This window comes from Drosophila santomea, chromosome 2L (assembly GCF_016746245.2).
Source record: "Drosophila santomea strain STO CAGO 1482 chromosome 2L, Prin_Dsan_1.1, whole genome shotgun sequence".
NCBI classification, from domain to species: Eukaryota; Metazoa; Arthropoda; class Insecta; order Diptera; family Drosophilidae; genus Drosophila; species Drosophila santomea.
The window spans coordinates 18,143,043-18,162,865 of NC_053016.2; the positions used below are offsets into that span (position 1 = coordinate 18,143,043).

General features: G+C 44.8%; 6 protein-coding genes across 7 annotated transcripts in view; 2 read left to right on the forward strand and 4 right to left on the reverse strand.

Moving 5' to 3' along the window:
* LOC120447888 overlaps nucleotides 1–8,151 on the reverse strand; it is a 73,749-nt gene extending 65,598 nt beyond the window's left edge. Inside the window, exon 1 of one of the 2 annotated variants that reach the window (XM_039629519.2) lies at nucleotides 7,984–8,151. The gene's annotated coding sequence lies outside the window, so the exon portion shown is untranslated. Of the gene's footprint in view, nucleotides 1–6,483; nucleotides 6,943–7,983 lie in introns of those variants that run through there. The other variant, XM_039629507.2, reaches the window with a different exon arrangement.
* Nucleotides 8,152–9,398: 1,247 nt separating this feature from the next.
* On the forward strand, nucleotides 9,399–14,422 carry LOC120445506 (probable multidrug resistance-associated protein lethal(2)03659). Its single transcript, XM_039625963.2, has 10 exons — nucleotides 9,399–9,779; nucleotides 9,961–10,021; nucleotides 10,089–10,174; nucleotides 10,261–10,569; nucleotides 10,627–10,835; nucleotides 10,888–12,419; nucleotides 12,470–12,930; nucleotides 12,990–13,255; nucleotides 13,313–14,242; nucleotides 14,307–14,422. The coding sequence occupies exons 1-10, from the start codon at nucleotides 9,521–9,523 to the stop codon at nucleotides 14,322–14,324; spliced, it is 4,131 nt and encodes a 1,376-aa protein (XP_039481897.1). The 5' UTR covers nucleotides 9,399–9,520; the 3' UTR covers nucleotides 14,325–14,422.
* Nucleotides 14,423–14,562: 140 nt separating this feature from the next.
* LOC120445523 (dynein axonemal light chain 1) lies at nucleotides 14,563–15,445 on the reverse strand. Its single transcript, XM_039625987.2, has 3 exons — nucleotides 15,100–15,445; nucleotides 14,929–15,040; nucleotides 14,563–14,867 (listed from the first exon to the last, which is right to left on the reverse strand). Exons 1-3 carry the CDS (start codon nucleotides 15,249–15,251, stop codon nucleotides 14,565–14,567), a joined length of 567 nt encoding a protein of 188 aa, XP_039481921.1. The 5' UTR covers nucleotides 15,252–15,445; the 3' UTR covers nucleotides 14,563–14,564.
* A 99-nt stretch (nucleotides 15,446–15,544) lies between these two features.
* Nucleotides 15,545–17,924, reverse strand: LOC120445513 (nucleolar GTP-binding protein 1). The gene is made up of 3 exons (XM_039625974.1): nucleotides 17,764–17,924; nucleotides 17,366–17,640; nucleotides 15,545–17,305 (listed from the first exon to the last, which is right to left on the reverse strand). Exons 1-3 carry the CDS (start codon nucleotides 17,809–17,811, stop codon nucleotides 15,670–15,672), a joined length of 1,959 nt encoding a protein of 652 aa, XP_039481908.1. The 5' UTR covers nucleotides 17,812–17,924; the 3' UTR covers nucleotides 15,545–15,669.
* A 443-nt stretch (nucleotides 17,925–18,367) lies between these two features.
* On the forward strand, nucleotides 18,368–19,251 carry LOC120445531 (protein lethal(2)k10201). Its single transcript, XM_039625998.1, has one exon. The coding sequence runs from the start codon at nucleotides 18,446–18,448 to the stop codon at nucleotides 19,106–19,108; it is 663 nt and encodes a 220-aa protein (XP_039481932.1). The 5' UTR covers nucleotides 18,368–18,445; the 3' UTR covers nucleotides 19,109–19,251.
* Nucleotides 19,105–19,710, reverse strand: LOC120445538 (dolichyl-diphosphooligosaccharide--protein glycosyltransferase subunit 4). The gene is made up of 3 exons (XM_039626011.1): nucleotides 19,599–19,710; nucleotides 19,295–19,413; nucleotides 19,105–19,218 (listed from the first exon to the last, which is right to left on the reverse strand). The coding sequence occupies exons 2-3, from the start codon at nucleotides 19,393–19,395 to the stop codon at nucleotides 19,197–19,199; spliced, it is 123 nt and encodes a 40-aa protein (XP_039481945.1). The 5' UTR covers nucleotides 19,396–19,413; nucleotides 19,599–19,710; the 3' UTR covers nucleotides 19,105–19,196.
* Between the last annotated feature and the right edge of the window lie 113 nt (nucleotides 19,711–19,823).

Consider the following 19,823-nt stretch of genomic DNA (forward strand, 5'->3'; position numbering starts at 1 on the left):
GTCGAGATCTCAGGAACTACAAAAGCTAGATAGTTGAGATGTATTTAATCATATGAACTCCGCACCCAGCACCCAGCACCACGCACCCTGCACCCTGCACCCCGCATCCAGCACCCCGGACCACGGACCCCGCACCCCGGACCCCGCACCTCGGACCCCGCACCCCGGACCCCGCACCACGGACCACCCAACTTGTTTTGGTTAAATTTTTGTTACATGTACTTCATTACACCCCGCACCCCGGACCCCGCACCCCGCACCCCGGACCCCGGACCCCGCACCCCGGACCCCGGACCCCGCACCCCGCACCACGGACCGGACCCCGCACCCCGCACCCCGGACCGGACCCCGCACCCCGCACCACGGACCGGACCCCGCACCCCGGACCGGACCCCGCACCCCTGACCCCGCACCCCGGACCCCATCCCCGGACCCCGCACCCCGTACCCCGCACCCCGGACCCCGTGCCCCGCACACCGGACCCCGGACCCCGCACCCCGCACCACGGACCCCGGACCCAGCAACCACGCACCCAGCACCCCGCACCCCGCATAGAAATTGATAAAAAACAAGAGAGTACGCTATAGTCGAGTTCCCAGACTATCTGATACCCGTTACTCAGCTAGTGGAAGTGCAAAGGAGAAATTTCCACACTGACAGTTTTTGGTGCGGTAGCACCCCGCTGAGTAACGGGTATCAGATAGTCGAGAAACTCGACTACAGCGTTCTCTCTTGTTTTTATTTTATTTATGTAGTATCAAAAGAAAACCAGATAGTTTTCAATACATTTCTTTCTGCGGTTTTGAGCTACCAATGTTTGACGGATAGAAGTCGAGACAATCGATGTAGAAATCTCATATCGATCCAAGTATAGGCGAAACTTGGCCACTCACCCTAAGTTGGGAATCCAATTTTAGCATTTCGATTTAGCCTCGCACTTGCTGCTAGCTGAAAGTGGCATTTATTAAGGCCAACACCCCATGAGCTTCAAAAAAACGAATGCTTGGCGTAAGGATAACGATTGTGAGCACGACCTAAGCTTAACTAAGCAGCATGCAGTTGTATCTGTGGGCCATGTTTGCTTATAAGTATGTATGGTTTTATTTATGTTTATGTGAGCTGCGTCTTGTTGCAGGCAAAAATGTGAGGGGAGGGAAGAGGAAAGGGAGGCACAGGAGAAGTCGGCATCAGTTACCCAACAAACCGAGCCATGGGGCGAAACAGCTTATCCTTGAGATATAAACTGACATTTAAGCAACTCAGCCGTATGCATAGCACTCACATAAGCACAAGCTCACACGCAGACACGTGCACAAAAGGCAAACACACACACACACACAACACATATACACCACACACACACACACACTAACAGATGCAGCCGTAACCTTGCAGCACGCGTTTCCACCAAAGGAATACCCCGCCCGCTTGGTGCCACGCCCCTCATCGTCCCACTTTTTTCAGTCAATTGCATTGATGGGAAAAAATGTGTTAGACTAACAAAAGTGGAGGGAAATGGAATAGTTTATTTGACACTTTAATCCTGAATTACGTGCCACAGATTAGCGCATAGTGGCAAATCAACATCAGAATCCCCAGGTGGAAAAGATCGAGCAATTAAATTAAATTGCATTTATGCACGTTGCTCACCCACACACCAACACATCCCCACACGAACAGCTCACACACACACACACTCTCACCCACTCACAATCAGATAGAACACGTGTCGTATGAGCAATCCTTTTGTCTTTGCACTCGCTTTGTTATTGCTGTTGCGTTGCTGTGTGCGTTTTTATTGAAATTAAATTGTTCGTGTTAAATTTCACCGCCACAAATTGTTGGCCTGCATGTGTCTGCCGCTTGGGCGCAAAAGTGTGTGTGTGTGTGTGTGTCCGTTTTTGCTGCCACGTTGCACGTTAGTCAATGTCATGTTGCTCCACACTTTTCGCACTCAGCCACACACGAAACTGTAATTTTTTTTGATTCGAAATTGTTCAATGCAAAAAGCGTAAAATATATACGAATTTTCTCGCTTTTCCACTGAAATCCAGGCTCAGAAAATGTGGTGAAATAATAACCGTAGCAAGAAAATTATACAATAATAAAACCTTTTTAAATCTTTACCTCTAGTTCTGTAGCTTAACTTATTTTTTTATATTATAAAATTTTATTTTTTTTGTTTCAAATTAGCTTTCAAAGCATTTCAGATAGTTAATTTAGATATTTTTACTTTTATACTAGAAGAACACATTCCATTAAATTTTATAATTTAACCTTATTGTTTTTCAGTGCATCACTGGTTTCCCCACTCTCATACACGCATTTTAACGCAGCTATGTCAATTTGTGGTTTGTTGTCTCTCCGCCTTGCTGGCCGTACCACGCGGCGTATGAGCAACATTTGTGGGGCACTTGGAGAGCCAGTTGCACATAAAAATATGCATATGCTGCAGGCACTTGCAGGTGCATGACAATTACTTCGCAGGCCCGCCTGGTGCAACAGTTGCATTCCCTAGCTGTCTAAAACTTGCTACCTGTTAAACACCTTTAGGAAACTTTTCGCTATTTGGCAGCGAGAATTCTTTTGCCCATCTTTGTGAATCCTTAATGCCGAAGTTCAGGCAGTTGACTTACTCGCTCTTTCTGAGGCTTCAGCTGCTGGACTTTGGACAAACCTGCTGAAAGTGGGTCAAGCCAGAATAGTTTATTTTAATTTCAGCAGAGAAACATCAAATGGGGCCAGGCTTTATCCTTCGTATATCCTAACTAAACTGAGAGAGAAAATATTTATTAGGCTATGCCAAACTTTAACAATTTATTAAAATTTAGTTTTCACGAATCTTGTTACACTTTTCAAAAGTTAGCAAAAACTTTGGCTTTATTTCGGTAATTAATTATCTTCAATGCCTGTTTTGAAAAGTATTTACTATTTACATGAGATAAATCCAACAAAACTAACTACAACAAACTTAACTACAAAATGAGAACCTATTTAAGCTGAAACTTTAAGTAAATTGTAAAGCAAAGTAAATCAAAAAAAATTATGTACTAAATCGCACCTGCTTACACTAATCTAAGTGATCAATCTTGCGCTGTTACTTAAGCCAATAACTTTATCCAATGGGTGCTGCCAAAGCTATTTTATATAGTCTAAATTTGTCTCGATTCATTCTGCTTGTATTTGACTTTATCAAATGTAAATGGTGATGTTGGTTTAGCTTAATTGGAATTTCCCCATCCGAGTAGTTCAAATATCGAGCGCACTTTAAAGTGAAACTTAAGTCGTGTTAGTTTGAGCATTCTGTTTGATTAGATGTTTGCTTAAATTGTGGCCCAAACGGTTTTTTGCCTTTTTTGTCCGGCTGCAATGGTTGGCTTGAAGGGTTTCGTAGCTGAAGCTGCCATCCTTGTTAATGCTAATTGCATTTTGTCTGCCAACCTGCTCGGAGCAAATGGAATTACGGAAAATAGTGGCCAAAGACAAGAGGCAGCCAGTTGGTTGGCAAGGCCAAACCGCAAGCCACAGAATGGCTGGCTAATTCAATACTGCACAATTTGCTCTTAATTTTAGCATAGTTTTAATTTTTTTTCGTAATTTTACATGTAAGCGAGTGGTTGGTGGGGGGGAGCTGAGGAGTGAAAGATCAATAGAGGTCATGCGATTCACAGCCTGCCGCAATTTGCATTGAATATGCTATGATTTGCTAATGATTTATGGCCAGTATATTCGGCATAAGGTATCCGTCGAGCTCATCAATTAGGCACGACAATGGCGTATGTAAAATACGGATCAAAATGTCAATGCCGTTTTATTGTTCAAAAATCGGTCAGCTGGGATATGTGCGAGGTTAGCATGCTTAATATGGCCCAAAGGTTTAAAAAGACTTGATAAATGGCACCGCGACATAACGTACTAGTATATCGATGATTTAGGACTCCGAACGCCATTGTTCCTGCGAAGAGAAGCGGAGTTTGGCCGATACGCGCAAGCCATATACTACACTGAGTTATATGTATTATTTATCCCGCCAACACAACAGCGTGCTGCCAAGTACATACCTCATATACATCTGTATATACATTCCTCCGCAGCCTGGGCAAACATCTGCCGTATTCTCATCCAGAACCGGGCCGAAAAAAATAATATTGAGGCAGTGCTCGGTCAGGCGCAGAAAAACATACACACATTGTTACGAATATGCGCATATAAATATTAAGGTTTTTTGATGGGTGCACAGGAAGCCTATGCACAGATTTGCGAGAGAAAGTTTCAAATGAGTTTCCATTGAAACGCCCTAATGCCAAATTAAGTCAAAATCCAGCATCGGGTTTATGCGGCAGAAAATGAGACGTCAGACATGTCACATGCATACATATCACACACACCCATCACGCACACACACATTCAGTGGACAAGAAAAAATTCGGAGGGAAAGTTCTGCAGGAGCAACCAAAAAAAGGCCAACAAAAAGAACAGAAAACAGCTTATAATGAACGAGCCAAAAGCTTAGGCATCATCGCCAAGAGTTTCAACTTTTTTGTGGTATTGCCCATACGACATGTTGGCTTCCAATCACTTTCTAGCTAAATCGGAGAGATTGATGTTCCAAAGCTGATGCCAAAAATCCAGTGCAGCTGGAAAAAGGCAATACCCCAAAGATTTGTTAAATTGTGCTCCACTCTGAGTTTCACTTCGGGTAATCTACACTTTGGCATCTGATGCTAAAAGTTTTAATGATGTGACAGCTTCAGATATGTAGCTAGGTAGATATATGGCGACGGATCTTGAAAGAGTTGGTCAGCTTGATAAAGTGCCCTGTGCGCAATTTAAAAATGTCTGAAATACCCCCACAAAAGGAAAAGTAAATTTACCATAACCCATATTTCTTTATTTATTTATATCCCTCTAATTCCTCTTAAGCTGAACTTCCTCCTACATACATACTTCATTTTTGGGCAGCCAGGGGACAAAATCGAGGCCAAAATCCAGACATTTCGGTCGAATGGGTATCGATGGGTAAAATAAGTATTTTTCGGCCCCATTTATCTTTCCTACTCTGCGCTGAATTCGTATTTCGATATATTGTATAAACACCTTAATCAAATTTCACTTCAAAGACTTGGAATTTCTGCTGTTTGTGCTGCTTACAAAACTCTGTTTACATATGCCTCGTACATAAATGTACGCACACATGGCATGGCTTTGTTTATAGTTCGGGCCTGTTGTCTGACAATTAATTGTGCATTCATTTTAATTAAGATCCGTTCCTCTCGGGCCCAGATAAATAGCTAATTGTGTGGAAGGGTTGCTGCGCCAGCCAAGGAATTTTTCAATTAGCAAATGACATTGGCATCGATTCTCGTCACTTTGCGAAACCAAAATGAACTTAGCAGGCCTGGCCAGCTTATGATTTATCCTTATCTGCGGCATACTTCTGGGCGCCCCTCACGCACACACACACACACGCACACACAGCCACTCGTACTAACGAGGCTAGCTGGGCAGCGGCAACAACTTCAACTTGTTGACGTTGGCTCCCAGCCTGCCAGAATTCAGCATCACAGCATCACGGCAAGTGGTGGGCGTAAAGGACGAAAAAATAAAATCACCAGGCAAAGGGAGCCAGCAAATTGTTGAATGTACATGTACACTCCGTATCTGTGTGGGCGATTTTATTACAGTGCGCCAACCCTAATTTGAACTTTTGAAGTTGAACCCTTGAAATGTTGTCTTTTTGATTATTTTATTAATGTTAAAACTCGAAATAGCTTAGTGCCACGAAGCTGTTCTAATCAGATTGCAGTGGTGCACTTACTGATATTATATATAGTTTTTATCTAGCTAAGTTTTAGTTATTTTTATTAAGGAAGGTATGTTGGAAAATGTTTATAAAAATATTACTTAGCTCTTTAATAAATATAAAAAACAAATTTTTTTAAATTGATGATATTAGATTAAAAGATTATTAATTGAGCAGCCCCTGATCGGGGCTTAAAGTTATACACATTTTCAAGTTGGAAGTTGCAGATATATGAAGTTGTCCTGTATTTTTTTTTTTTTGCTTTCGCTCTACATACAAGCACCAACACAGGCACGCAGACACACGGACGCCGAGACTCGAGTATTGGACTAACTGTTTTGCGGCATGCCAGAGCCGAAAAGAGCGAGAGGACGTAGCGCGGGGAGAAGGCGAGGGGGCGAAAGAGGCGCAGAGAAGACTGGAATGGAGGGAACGGAACGAGCGGAGGACGAGAACGACAGAAAGAATGCCGGAACGAAACAGGCCTGGTCCTGCTGAAACATTAAAGAGCAAATAAATGTCTCGCAGAAAACAAACGAAAAAGATGAGTTAGCCAGGGGCATGGGAGGGTGATGAGGGGGAAGAGGAGCCTGCAAGGGGAGACGGAAGAGAGGAACAGACGGAGCCGTAGAACTCCACACGCACACAAGGATGCTGCTCGAAACACGCTTGCTTATTACCGTTACATTCGGGGACTACTCCAAGTGGGAGAAGCGGGCGAGAAAGGGACGCGAAGAGTCTCTTTTTTACTGCCCTTGTCGAATTTTATGTTGTTAATTTTCGTTTCATCCAAAATTTGATTGTTTTTATTCAATTGTAGGCTGCTCCGCTTTCTTTTTTATCGATGCTTTGGCCTCTCACCATACTCTTGTTTTGCTTTACACTTTTTGAACTAACTTGTGCTGCCCTTCCTAGGCCATTTATGTATAATTATTTATTTAATTTTTTTGTTTAACACACGTTTTTTTTTTATTTATTTGTTGGCTCGGCAGGCTGTTGAATCTTTTATGAGGCAACCAACACCAGCGCACTCTCACACCAACACGATGTCTTTTTCCTTTGCTTATTTTACTTTTTTTTTTGTGGGATGGCTCGGGAAAACTTCCGTTAACCGACGACGACGTGGCCACTGATGGAAATCTCGCCCAACACTGAATTACCCTTGGCATCAGTTCTGCCGTCGACGTCGCTGCCATCCTAACAGCCTCTGCTACGCTAACACTATAGGTCAGTGCTATTAACAGAGACACCTGCAACGCACTCGGCCAATCTGGCTAGCCGTAGTCTGTTATTTATACGCTGTTGCATATTTGAAGCATCTGTTTTCTATCGCAACTTTGTTGCTGCTCTACGCATGTGTGTGGGTGGGAATGAGTAGTGCGCTGGTGGGTGTAAGTGTAAGTGTGAGTGGGTGGTTGGGCGCTTTTCGTTTACGGGACGCGCTCCTAAGTAGTCTGTAGTTTTTCTGCGTACACATTGGGAAATCTACACGGGGCGGACGTGCAATTTTTTGCAGGCATTTCCCAAATGTATTTAAAACAAAAATGTTTAACGTTTACTTCTATCAACAAGCCAATTTAATATTCAACATTCGGAAGTTAATTAATGGACACTTAACAGAGAACTTAACAGAGATATTTTTACTTAGAACGCGATAAGTAGGAACAGGATATGCTGTTTGTTAGCTTATTTAAAATGAATTAATTTAACTTCGTGTTTATTTACTTCAAAGAGTACGCGAATTGTTATTCCCCTTTTTCACGGTGTGTTTGGTATGTTTTGTTTGTTGAGAGCACATTTTACGGTTCTGCGTCCGCTGCCCAAGCGGAAACCTCTTACTTTATGTTTACGCCAAGCGTTCCGGGCATTACAATAGACGGACACTCTTCTTCTACCTGCTCTGCACTCCTAGTGCTTACGTTCACTTTAAAGCCTACAGCCTTTAGAAAAATGGTACATTAAATACACACAAAGGGGGAACACATGTTGCCGAGAAATTGGGGCCCAAAAAAGGAAACCCAATAAAAATGGCCGATTCGCGCAGCCTCCAAAAAGCTGTTGTTGGCTGTACTGTGTGCATAAAAACATGTAAATATACGTATATACATAAATATTTACAAGCAAGTTGGCTAATAGCGGGCCTAAAGTATCCTGGGAATACATCGATACATACGTCCTACCTAAGCACACTTGTATTTGCGTTTCATTTGGAGAGCACGTGCCATTTAATATGGCATATTACATTTTCGAAGCTCCCTAAACTTGAGACGAGCCTAAGCTGTGTCTAATTCGATTCCGACTAGCACGTTATTAATATCCGTGGCCGTTTGAAAATCTCACCGCAACAGCAGCGAACGCTTTGAGTTTCGAACTGCGACTGAAATCGAAAGTGAGTGGGCGGGGAACTTAACATTTCATGTTAGCAACAGCACGAATGGAATCAGCAACAGCAATGCGGCAGCCAGTGGGCCGAAAGCCTTGGGAGCCCGGTTAACAGAGCGCTAACAGCCGATGGCCCAAAAGTTGGCCAATAGGTCAGTTACACTGCAGTGGCTAGAACTCAGAAACTGTCATTTGACGCAGTTCTTGGCCAACTCCGCTGTTAAATATTAACAAATCCATCAACGTACACTAAGCTAAATTACAGGGACTACATTCTGAAATTAATGAACCAGGCAAACACCGCACGTCCCGAAATGTTTCAACAAAAATAAGATGCGCGTTATATTACGCGGAAGAGACGCCGAACAAATAAATGCGAAATAACCAAAAACAAAAGCATAAAACGTTTCGGCGGTCTTAAACAATAAACTTAAAAAAAAGATTAAAAAGTTCGTCGCCCTTTAGGTGATGCATATGTCCATATGTGCGCAGGTAGAACGCGCCAACTGATATTCCACATACATATGTATGTATGTATCTGCATGCATCTGGATCTGAATGTAATGCCACATTTACCTAAGTTTGAAAAATAAAATTAAATGATTTAAAACCAAAAATTTACAAGCGTAAATACTACGCAACACAGGAAATACTAAAGTCGACTCTCTGATCATCAATTGTTGGCAACGCTCTAAAAGATCTCAAAGTTTATACGGACGGATAGAGAGACGCACAAGCGTATGCTGATTAGAATTTGGTGGCCCCGAAAATCGCGCTCGCTCCGCACTCTTAAAGTGGAGAGCTTTTCGGTTTATGAATAAAATGTGTAGATAACAATTGTGCGTACAAAATATCGCCATCTCTCACTCTCTGGCACTCTCTCGCCGTCTCTGGCTTTGAATAAAAGTTCAAAATAGCCCATAGCCAACTCCATGTGAACAGATTGTGTGCCCAAAAAATCACTCCACCGTGGTAATGTTTTGGGTAGAAACATATATTCTTTACAGCAACATCACGCAATTTAATCTAATCTAGCCATGTTAGCATTGCTTATGAGTCAAATCACATATCTTGGCGTATTCAACTTTTTAACTGGTTTATTCCATCGTTTTTACTACCATCACAAATCCTAGACATAACTTCAGCGTTCTGAGGTTATCTTCAATTGAGATTATATAACAGCTGTTTGGTTTGTAACATTCGCCATTCAAAGCTCCGTATCTGCCCAGAACTCGACGGGTAAAGACGTGCTATGGCCACAAAATCGCGCATAAAATCATTTAAAAAGTCTTAAAAGAAATTTATATAAAATTTAAATACAATAACGAACCAAATATGGAGAAACTATATGCTTTCAATTCAGATTCGCAAAAGGAGAATACAGCAATTCAAGAATCTCCTTTTCTAGAAAGGAAAGCATTCACACGGCGTAGCGACGGCGAAGTCGACCTAATCAACAAAAACCGAGATGAAAATCTTTTAGTTAACAATTCTCCGCCGCCCTTTATATGCCGAAAATGCTTTGAGCTTGGACACCAGACCGAATACTGCAAGAGCAAAAGCTTGGAAGTTAATTCTGCTCAGAATGAAAAGGGTAAAAGTCAAATTGTTGGTTTATTCAATTACAGCATATTTCATTTTTCTTTGAGGACAATATAATCAGCCAACTTCAACAGAATCAAGAATTGTATTATGTATTATCTCTTCTAATTTATTCATATAAAATTATTAAATCGTCGTGATAAGAAGTTTTTACTTTATTTTTGCTCCGGTAGAAAAAGGACTTCCGGAAAATCCCCAAGAGCGATCGAATTTTCTATCGACATTATGCTATTGGTAAGTCATATTTAAGACTCAGTGATTTGTTGACTTACAATAATTGAACATCAATTCAACAAAACAGGTACACCGTACCTATATTTCAAAAGGGCTACAAAAAAACATTGGACTCAAACGACCTTTATAGACCCTTGGAGGAGCATAAGTCGGGTAAGAAGTATACAATTTTGAAACTAATAATGAAGCATAACATACAAGTAGTTATATGTGACTAACAACTAATGCAATCGTTGTAGATACACTTGGCAACCAATTATGTGCCGCTTGGGACCGGGAACTGGAAAATGACGCGAGAGCCCCAAAACTTCTCAGAGCCCTGCTGCGGGTTTTTGGCTGGCAATTGGGAGTCCGTGGCCTGGCAATCTTTGTGGTGGAGCTGGGACTGCGGATCTTGCAGCCGGTCTTCTTGGGGAAGCTCATTTCGTACTTTTCGGGCGACTCAGAAGCTGCCGGTGCTGGCATTTATTATGCAGTTGCTCTGATCGTCATTGGTGCCCTAACCGTGGTCATTTTAAGTCCAACCGCGTTCGCCATACGACATGTGTGTGAGTCTGCCATGTGTGTAAACTGATTCTATGTACGAGTACTGATGTTTTTTACAGCTTTTAAGGTGCGGGTGGCCCTGGGCAGCCTGATCTTCCGGAAGGCCCTGCGACTGACCAAGGGCTCACTGGGCGACAGTACATCCGGCCATGTGGTTAACCTGATTTCCAACGACGTCTCCCGCCTGGACAGTTCACCCTACAACGTTCACTATCTATTGGTGGGCCCACTTCAGGTTCTGATCATCACATACCTTATGTATCAGGAGGTAAGCATATCCCCGTTCCTCAGAAACAGATAACATCTCGTTGCCCCTGCAGATTGGAATCTCCGCAGTGTTTGGGGTATTGTTTATGCTGCTCTTCATGCCGCTACAGATGTATATGGGTACTAAGACCTCTGCGATCCAACTAAAGGCTGCTGAACGGACGGACAACCGGATTCGGATAGTGAATGAAATAATCTCCGCTATTCAGGTGCTGAAAGTGTACGCCTGGGAGCAGCCGTTTGAACAGTTGGTGACTCATGCCCGCGAAAAGGAGATGAACACTATTCGGCAAGGACAGCACATACGGGGATTCGATTTCGCCTGCAGAATCGTCCTCTCTCGGGTGGCCATCTTCCTCAGTCTGGTTGGCTACGTCATCTTGGAAAGGGTTTTCACGCCGGAAATCGCCTTCACGATCACAGCCTACTACAACGTACTACTAGCCGCCATGTGCATATACGTACCTTCTGCCATCACCCAGACGGCCCAAATTCTGACCTCTATCAAACGCGTGGAAGAGTTTATGCTGTCCGAAGAGCTGAATAATTCGGGCAAAAGTGAAAGTCCGCCCAAGGATACGGTATATGATCAACCCCCCAATAATAGCGAAACCGATCTTCTGGAATCAGCTATCTCCATTAGAGACCTAAAGGCCAAATGGGATCCAAAATCCCCAGACTACACGCTTAACGGAATTAACCTGCAGATTAAACCCGGCAGTGTGGTGGCCATAATCGGATTGACTGGGTCTGGAAAATCTAGTCTCATCCAGACCATTCTCGGCGAGCTGAAAGCAGAGTCCGGCCAGTTGAAAGTAAATGGCTCGGTGTCGTACGCCTCCCAGGAGTCGTGGCTCTTCTCCGGCACTGTGCGCCAGAATATCCTATTTGGCCAACCTTTGGATAGCCAACGATACGCTGAGGTTGTAAAGAAGTGCGCTCTGGAGCGGGACTTCGATCTGCTGCCCTCTAGGGATAATACCATTGTTGGAGAGCGCGGTGCTTCCCTGTCGGGTGGGCAGAAAGCCAGGATCAGTTTGGCGAGGAGTGTATACCGGAAGGCGTCTATTTACCTTCTGGATGATCCACTGAGTGCAGTAGACGCCAGCGTCGCCCGTCATCTGTTTGAGCAGTGCGTGCGGGGTCATCTACGGGGGAGCACCGTAGTTCTGGTTACCCATCAGGAGCAGTTCCTTCAGGACGTCGATCAGATTGTGATCTTGGCCAATGGACAGGTCAAAGCTGTGGGCGATTATGAGTCGCTACTCAAATCGGGTCTTATCACTAGTCTGGGAAGTCTAGCAAAGAAAGATTACCACGAGGAGACGGAACAATTGTCCGCGGATGATTGCTCCAACACTAAAACCGAAGTCACCACCATCAACGGAAAGCCTGTGCAGACCGTCGAAGATACGAAAGATGCAAAGGAGCATGTGGAGCGCCAGGAATCAGGTGGCATCAAACTGGCTTTGTACAGGAAGTATTTTCAGGCGGGAGGTGGATTGGTTGCATTTCTTGTCATGCTGACCTGCTCTGTGTTGGCCCAGGTGGCTGTCACTGGAGGCGACTGCTTTCTTAATTACTGGTGAGTCAATTTCGTTAACTTTCTTCAAAAGTACCAAACCTATTTTTTAGGGTCAAGAAGGGGAGCTCTGCTGTTGCCCAAGGCGAAAGGGAGGATATGGACTCGAAAAACATGGATTTATACATATACACACTCATCATAATATTGTCCGTTATCCTGAACTTGTCATATTCGTTTCTATTATTTAATATCGCCAAAAGAGCGTCTATCCGATTGCACAACACCATACTCAATAGAGTTATTCGAGCTTCCATGCATTTCTTCTCGATGAATAAACAAGGAAGCATTCTAAATCGCTTCACCAAGGACATGAGCCAAGTGGACGAAGCCCTTCCCTTGGTATTGGTGGATGTGATGCAGATTGCGCTTTGGCTAGCTGGAATAATCATCGTTATAGCCCATGCCAATCCTCTGCTGCTTGCTCCAACTCTCATTCTGACCGTAACGTTCTTTCATATGCGCTACTTATATCTGAAAACCTCGAGGGACTTGAAGCGAGTAGAAGCTATAAGTATGAATTCAAATTTTGTATACATTGAATACATTGATACTAGTTTAGTAATTCCACAGATCGGTCTCCAGTTTACTCGCATTTGGCTGCTTCGCTGAACGGCTTAACAACCATCCGAGCCTTGGAAGCTCAGCGCGTTCTGGAGAAGGAGTTCGACAATGCGCAGGATGCGCACAGCTCTGCATTTTACGTGTACATAAGTACTTCGATGGCTTTCGGTTATTATATGAACTTCATATGCGTGATTTACATATCGATCATTACGCTCAGTTTCTTTGTCTTTCCTCCGGGCAACGGAGCTGATGTCGGTCTGGTCATCACACAGGTGAGCATCATACAAAAGTATTCACCATCACCTGCCAGCCCTTTTGGTTCCCCACAGGCCTTTGGACTGATTGACATGGTTCAGTGGGGAGTACGCCAAACCGCCGAGCTGGAGAACACCATGACAGCAGTGGAGCGAGTGGTAGAGTACGAGAACATTGAGCCGGAAGGGATATTGGAAGCACCGGATGACCAGAAGCCACCCAAGACATGGCCAGAACAGGGAGAAGTCGTTTTTAAGGATCTTAGTCTTCGCTACACACCAGATGCGGAGGCGGAGAACGTACTCAAGTCACTCAGCTTCGTCATTCAACCCAGGGAAAAAGTGGGCATCGTGGGCCGAACTGGGGCGGGTAAGTCCTCGCTCATTAACGCCCTCTTCCGACTGTCCTTCACCGATGGATCCGTGCTTATTGACAAGAGGGACACAAGCCAGATGGGTCTGCACGATCTGCGCAGACAGATCTCGATTATACCCCAAGAACCCGTGCTGTTCTCCGGTACCATGCGATACAACTTGGACCCCTTCGACGAGTACAGCAATGAAAAGCTGTGGGGCTCCTTGGAGGAGGTGAAACTGAAGGATCTGGTGACGGGTCTTCCTGAGGGCTTGGACAGCAAAATCAGCGAGGGCGGAACTAATTTCAGTGTGGGTCAGCGCCAGTTGGTCTGCTTGGCCAGGGCCATTCTGCGCCAGAATCGCATTCTTGTGATGGACGAGGCTACTGCCAATGTGGATTCGCACACAGATGGCCTCATTCAAGCTACTATTCGCAACAAGTTTAAGGATTGCACTGTTCTGACGATTGCTCATCGATTGCACACAATCATTGATTCCGACAAGGTGATGGTGATGGATGCTGGAAGTCTTGTGGAGTTTGGATCGCCCTACGAACTGCTGACAAAATCGGATTCCAAGGTGTTTCACCACTTGGTCAATCAGTCCGGTCGAGACACCTACGAGGGACTGCTGAAAATCGCCCAAGAGGTTAGATCCGATTAGTATTGTTCATTACTCGTTCATTCATTACGTTCTAAATTTTTGATTTCAGAAGTTTGAATCCTCCTAAAGACGCAGTTCTTACTCGTCCAACTATATAAGTTCTATAAACTATTTCGTGTAAACCTTGATGATATGTATTTTGTGGTACCACATTTGTATTTCTTTTATAATCGGAATATAAAACGGTTTTCTGAAACAGTATATATTTTAATAATCCTTAATTTATTTGTAAGCACAGAAGTTTCGTATGGGAAACCCAATCTCATCAACGTCCATACAAACCGGATGGCCATCAGCTGAGCTGGCCTTAGAGCTGAGGCTCCTCGTTGAGCACGACTGGTTCTCCGTCCAGTTTACGGATTGTGGGCAGTCTCTTGATGCACTCCGCCCTCCAAGTGGGCTCGTCTAAACCCTCGGATAGGGGATTCCCCACCACCACCAGGTCTTCGAGGGACTCGATCTCGGCCAGGCGATTGAACTCCGACCAGTCCTTGATTAAATTGTTGCTTATATAGAGCACCTTTAGGCACTTGAGACCAGTCAAGCCCTTAATTTTCTCGATTAGGTTATAGCTGAGCCACAGCTCTTCCAAGGTTTCAGCCACCGCCTCCTACATAAAAGAAGCAAATGAAGTCCAGAAGGAGCAATGCTACGTTTCTACATTCTCTTACCAGTCCAGATATCTGCTTAATGTAGTTTCGTGATAAAGATAAGACCTTGAGGCACTTCATGCCCGATAGGCCGAATATCTTTTCAATCATATTCGTAGACATACTGATTCTCCTGAAGGGGAAACAATAATAAGTATTTATCCTCGAAGAACTAAGAACTTTTAAGCTCACTCGCACTGCACCAGCGTGCCCAATGTGCTGTCCATTTTTTCGATGGGTGGCCACTGGAATTGCAGATCAATAACCTTGGCAGTCAGGGAATTTTGCTGCTCCCGCTCCTCCCAGCGCTTCAGAGCCTCCTTAATTGTGGTGGCTTTGGACATGTTGCTGTGCCGAAAAACTTTTACTCATTGGACAAGAAAATTGGTGAAGTCCAAACAAACTTCTTCGTTGCCAAGGTGAAGCAAGAAACTAGCATATATCAATAGAGGTGAACTTTGTTTTTGCCGAACACAATAGTAATGCACATCCTTTTGAGGTGTTCACCCCTTTATACGAACTTTCCCAGGAGGCAAGGCTCTTGGGTTCTGATGATGTACAATTTTCAAGCATAGGGTAAACAAGAGAAAGTGGTTTCAACTAAAGTTTGCAGAGTAAGCATAAAAAGACTCCAAAGTGTTTGTAAAAATACAATCTTGTATTTAAAAATGTTATAATGGATAAAGATAAGTCGCTTAGTTTATACAGAGGAGCAGGCGAACCCACCAGGTAGAATCACTTAACCAGCCAAAGCTGCTGCGCTTAACGGCGATCCGTCTTGCCATTTCCACGCTTGCCGGAGAACAAATGCTTCGGCATCTTTGTCCCGATGAAGCGATCGGCCTCGCCCTTGAGACCCCTGCTTGTGACCTTCTTGGCAATATCCCGCTTGGCCATGATCTGAGCCTTCTTGCGAATGGCCAAGTTCTTGATGCCCAGGGTGTCGCGCGACGGCGCCCGCTTCAGGGGCAGACCCGTCTTCCTGACCACCGCAGAGGACTCCTTGTCGAGCAGCGGCTGCATGGGCACCTTCTTGGATCCAACTGCCACCTGGCCACGACGCAGATCCACCACGGACTTGGTGAAGTTGGCGTTCTCGCTGCCGGACATGTCCACACCGAGGCCCTCCATCGTCGACACCAGCTTCTGTACGGAACGATCACGCACCTTGGGCTGCTTGTTTCGTGGGATGATTGGCTTGTTCTTTCGCGACGACAGTCGCTTTTCGTCGCGCAACTCGAAGCGCTTGCCACGAATTTGCTTGGCCATCTCGCGGATCTCCTTGAGCGTTTCGTCCATGGTCATGTCGGGCACTGTGTAGATGCCGCTTTCCTCCCGCAGTCCTTCCTCGCGCTCCAGCTCTTCCAGCTTGTCGAAGATGTCGGCATCGATGTAGTCGGCAATGTTGTGGCCCTGCCAGAACTCTGGTATAATGTCGTAGCGCTCCTCTTCGGGGATTTCGCTGTAGTTCTTCTTAAGGTCCAGCGTGTAGTCGTCGCCCATCTCCTCCTCGATCTCCTTCTCCAGCTTGCGCTTGCGCTCTGCCTTTTCTGCATTCTGTTGCAGGCGCGCCGAGGCCTTTTCTGGGATGCAGGGTGAACGAAGTTTATCATCTCGCGGCGCTGGCATGGCCACATGCAAGCGGTTCAGAATGTTGTCTACCTTCTTTGTGCGCATCTTCTGATCCACACGGTACGAGAGCAAACGCTCACATGCTTCGGTTTTCACCTCCATGACACCGGTTTCTTGTACGGTGGACATGAGCATTACGGGAATGTTCTTGTCCTCCTGCAGCTTGGTGATAATCGCCCTTCTCTCCTCTGGCAGATCCTCTGGTGTTAGAATATCGATCTTGTTGATGGCCAGGATGAGGGGTTTGTTTGTAAACAACGGTTTGATGCTCTCGAACAGCTTGACCTGTTCCTCCAAGGAGTGGCCGCACTGCTCGGAGATGTCCATGAAGTACAGGACGCAGGCGCGCAGATGAGCCAAGGCAGTGATGGCTTGCATTTCGATCACATTGCGCTCTTCCAAGGGATGATCCAGGATTCCAGGTGTGTCTATGACCTGCCAGCGCAGGTATTTGTAGTCTGTGTGCCCCACGTACAGGGATTTGGTGGTGAAGGCGTAAGGCTGCACCTCCACATCGGCGCGGGTGATCTTGTTGATGAACGAGGACTTGCCCACATTGGGGAAACCGCAGATGATAATGGTACGCGAATAGGGATCGATGGTGGGCAGACGCGAGAGATGCTGACGCACTTGCTCCAGATACGTCAGGTTGGAGGCCTGTCGCTTCATAATGGTGGCCATGCGACCCAGGGCAGCTTTCTTCAACTGCTTGCAGCGATACAGGGAATCGCCGTACTTCAGCAGGCGCACATAGTCCTTGGCAACACTGAAGTATAACAAAGAAGTTAATCAAGCTGATTTGAGAGTCTGTAACTGCGGAACTCACTTGTCCACCAAATGCCTGGCTGTATTGAGCTGACCCAGCGCCAGCTTGTAGTGATCCTTGTCGTACAGCACGTTCATCAAGTCGGCGTAGAACGGATGCACATCGTCCAGCTTGGGGAAGTCCTGAATGATCTGCGACAAGCGATCGTGGAAGTTCTGCTGCGTGTACTTCACTTTGCGTGTGTAGAACGCCCGGATTCTGGATATCTTGTAGCCCTTGTGAACCACTGTCGGGGTCTTGCGCTGTGTCTTCGACAGCATTATGTCGATGAAGTCCTGTTGAAAAGGGGTAAAAACAGATATTATTTACATATTGCGCATTTGATAAACACCTGCAATGAGGTTATGTCGGGGCTCCAAGGGGTGCTCCGCGGGACGGGCGCTCCTGTAGACACTTACCTTGGCTGGCGGAACCACCATGATCTTTTTGAAGTTGTACAGACTCATCTTGGCAGGATTTGTTTATTTTCCACGCGACTAAAGGAAAATAAATGCGGAATCGAAAGCAAAAACACCACGCGGTGTTAGCTTCGTATTCCAAAAAGAACCGGTTCTTGGGTGGAACCAGTTTAGGTTTACATGTGCTGCGCGGCGATGCCACCGCTTCCGAAGGCGGTACCTAAATCTGGCGATGTGGCAACATACCCTCTGGAAATAAAATGTTCTTACTTACATAATTTGCTTCTTACTTTTAAAATGTTCATAAAATATAATTATATAATAAATAACACGGACACAAAGTTTTGTATTGAAAGTAATTTTGTTTATTTGAATGACATAATTTTTTAAAATATAATATAATTGCTATAGTCTAAAAATAAGTCAGCTTGTGAAAAAGTAAATCATTCATATTTCCTAATAAAGAGGCGCAACATGTGTGAGTACTTATGATAGTTTGTTGTTTCCAGAAACAAACTACGATTTGAATTTCAAATTTGCGAATCTTAAATATCGAAATAAAAATTCCTTTTCCTTTAAGTTGTATATGAAAGGAAGAAATAAACATCTTTCGAGACGCAGTGCAGTGGAAACAGGTTAAATCCCTCGTGGAAACGAAAACAAAACATTTTGGGGACACAAAATGGATTCGGAAGCTGCGGAATCAGCTTATCTCTCCAGAGAACAAATCGTAAGGATATTGAGCGATGTGCCAGCGGGATTCATAAAGCCCACGGATCCGCCCGCTCCAAGTCTGCATCCCTTCAAGAAGCTCGGAGTTCTCGTGGATATCGACGACGTCGTGGGTGACCAGGACGAGGCAGTTAGGATCAGGGACAACAGGGATAAGGAGCAGTCCTACAGCTGCGCAGAATGCCGAAAGATGCTGCCCACTGCCCATTTACTGGACCTGCACATCACCGAACAGCACGATTGTTATTTTGCCGCCAGCGTGGAGCGAGGTGACAAGCCAATGTTCTCCTGCTTTTTGGAGGAGTGCACCATCAAGTTCCATACTCCACGTCAGCGCAAAGACCACTGCATCATAACGCACAAGCTTCCGGCAAACTATCGCTTTGATCAGGGCAAGAATAGAGGCAAACAGAAGCATCAACCCAAAAGCAAACACAACTCTATGGAGGTGGACGAGGTGCCCGTCGAATCTAGAAATTTGCCCTACGTCAAGGCCTTTAGCTTTGGACATCAAACGCACAGGACTTTCTACAGTCGCAAGGATCAGAGATCTGGCGAAACCCTAGACGATGTCCAGGCCATGAAGGAGGCCATTAACGATATCCTGGATTAGATTTGTACAACTATTTATTTTGCGAATGAAGCAGCATTATCATTATCCTGGTACAACTACATTAGTCTGTTAGCGGGAACATCCTAGATCATTTTGCCTTGGCGCTGGGCCTGTAAATAAACAAGACTCGGTTTTATTGTTGATTCTGGGATGGATTTTTTCTTCTTTAGTGGGGGGATTACTTACTTTCCGGTATTGGCGTTGATATAATGGTAGGCAACCACCAGCAGGAACAGAAACACGCCCAGGACGTTGGAGAAAATGGCCAATTGCACGTCGCTGATCATCTTGCAGAGAGAAAAGTCCTATAGTCAAAAGCAAGTAATTGATTAGAACGAAGTGGGCGAGTGACACGTCATGGGTGCGGTGTAGAAATCGCTATTTAAGGCAATTCCTCTTTTTACCACTATGCGACGCTGGATTAAACTTCTTATTTGTGAGTCCACTACTCCGATTCTTCCTTTTGCCTTCTTTTAGTTAAGTATATTACCTTTTTCAGCGAAAAAACAAGCCGGTTTTTATTGTGTACAAATACTTCAGTGTGACCGTTGATCGACCACTTCAATATACTGATGGTATGGCACGTTAATATCAAATATACCAAAAATCCAAAATGTATATTTTTTAAAATATTTATTTTTTTGCGTAGCTGTTGAAACTCAAACTTATTGATTGTTGTATTAAAAGTAAACGAGTTTTTCAACTTAAATATATT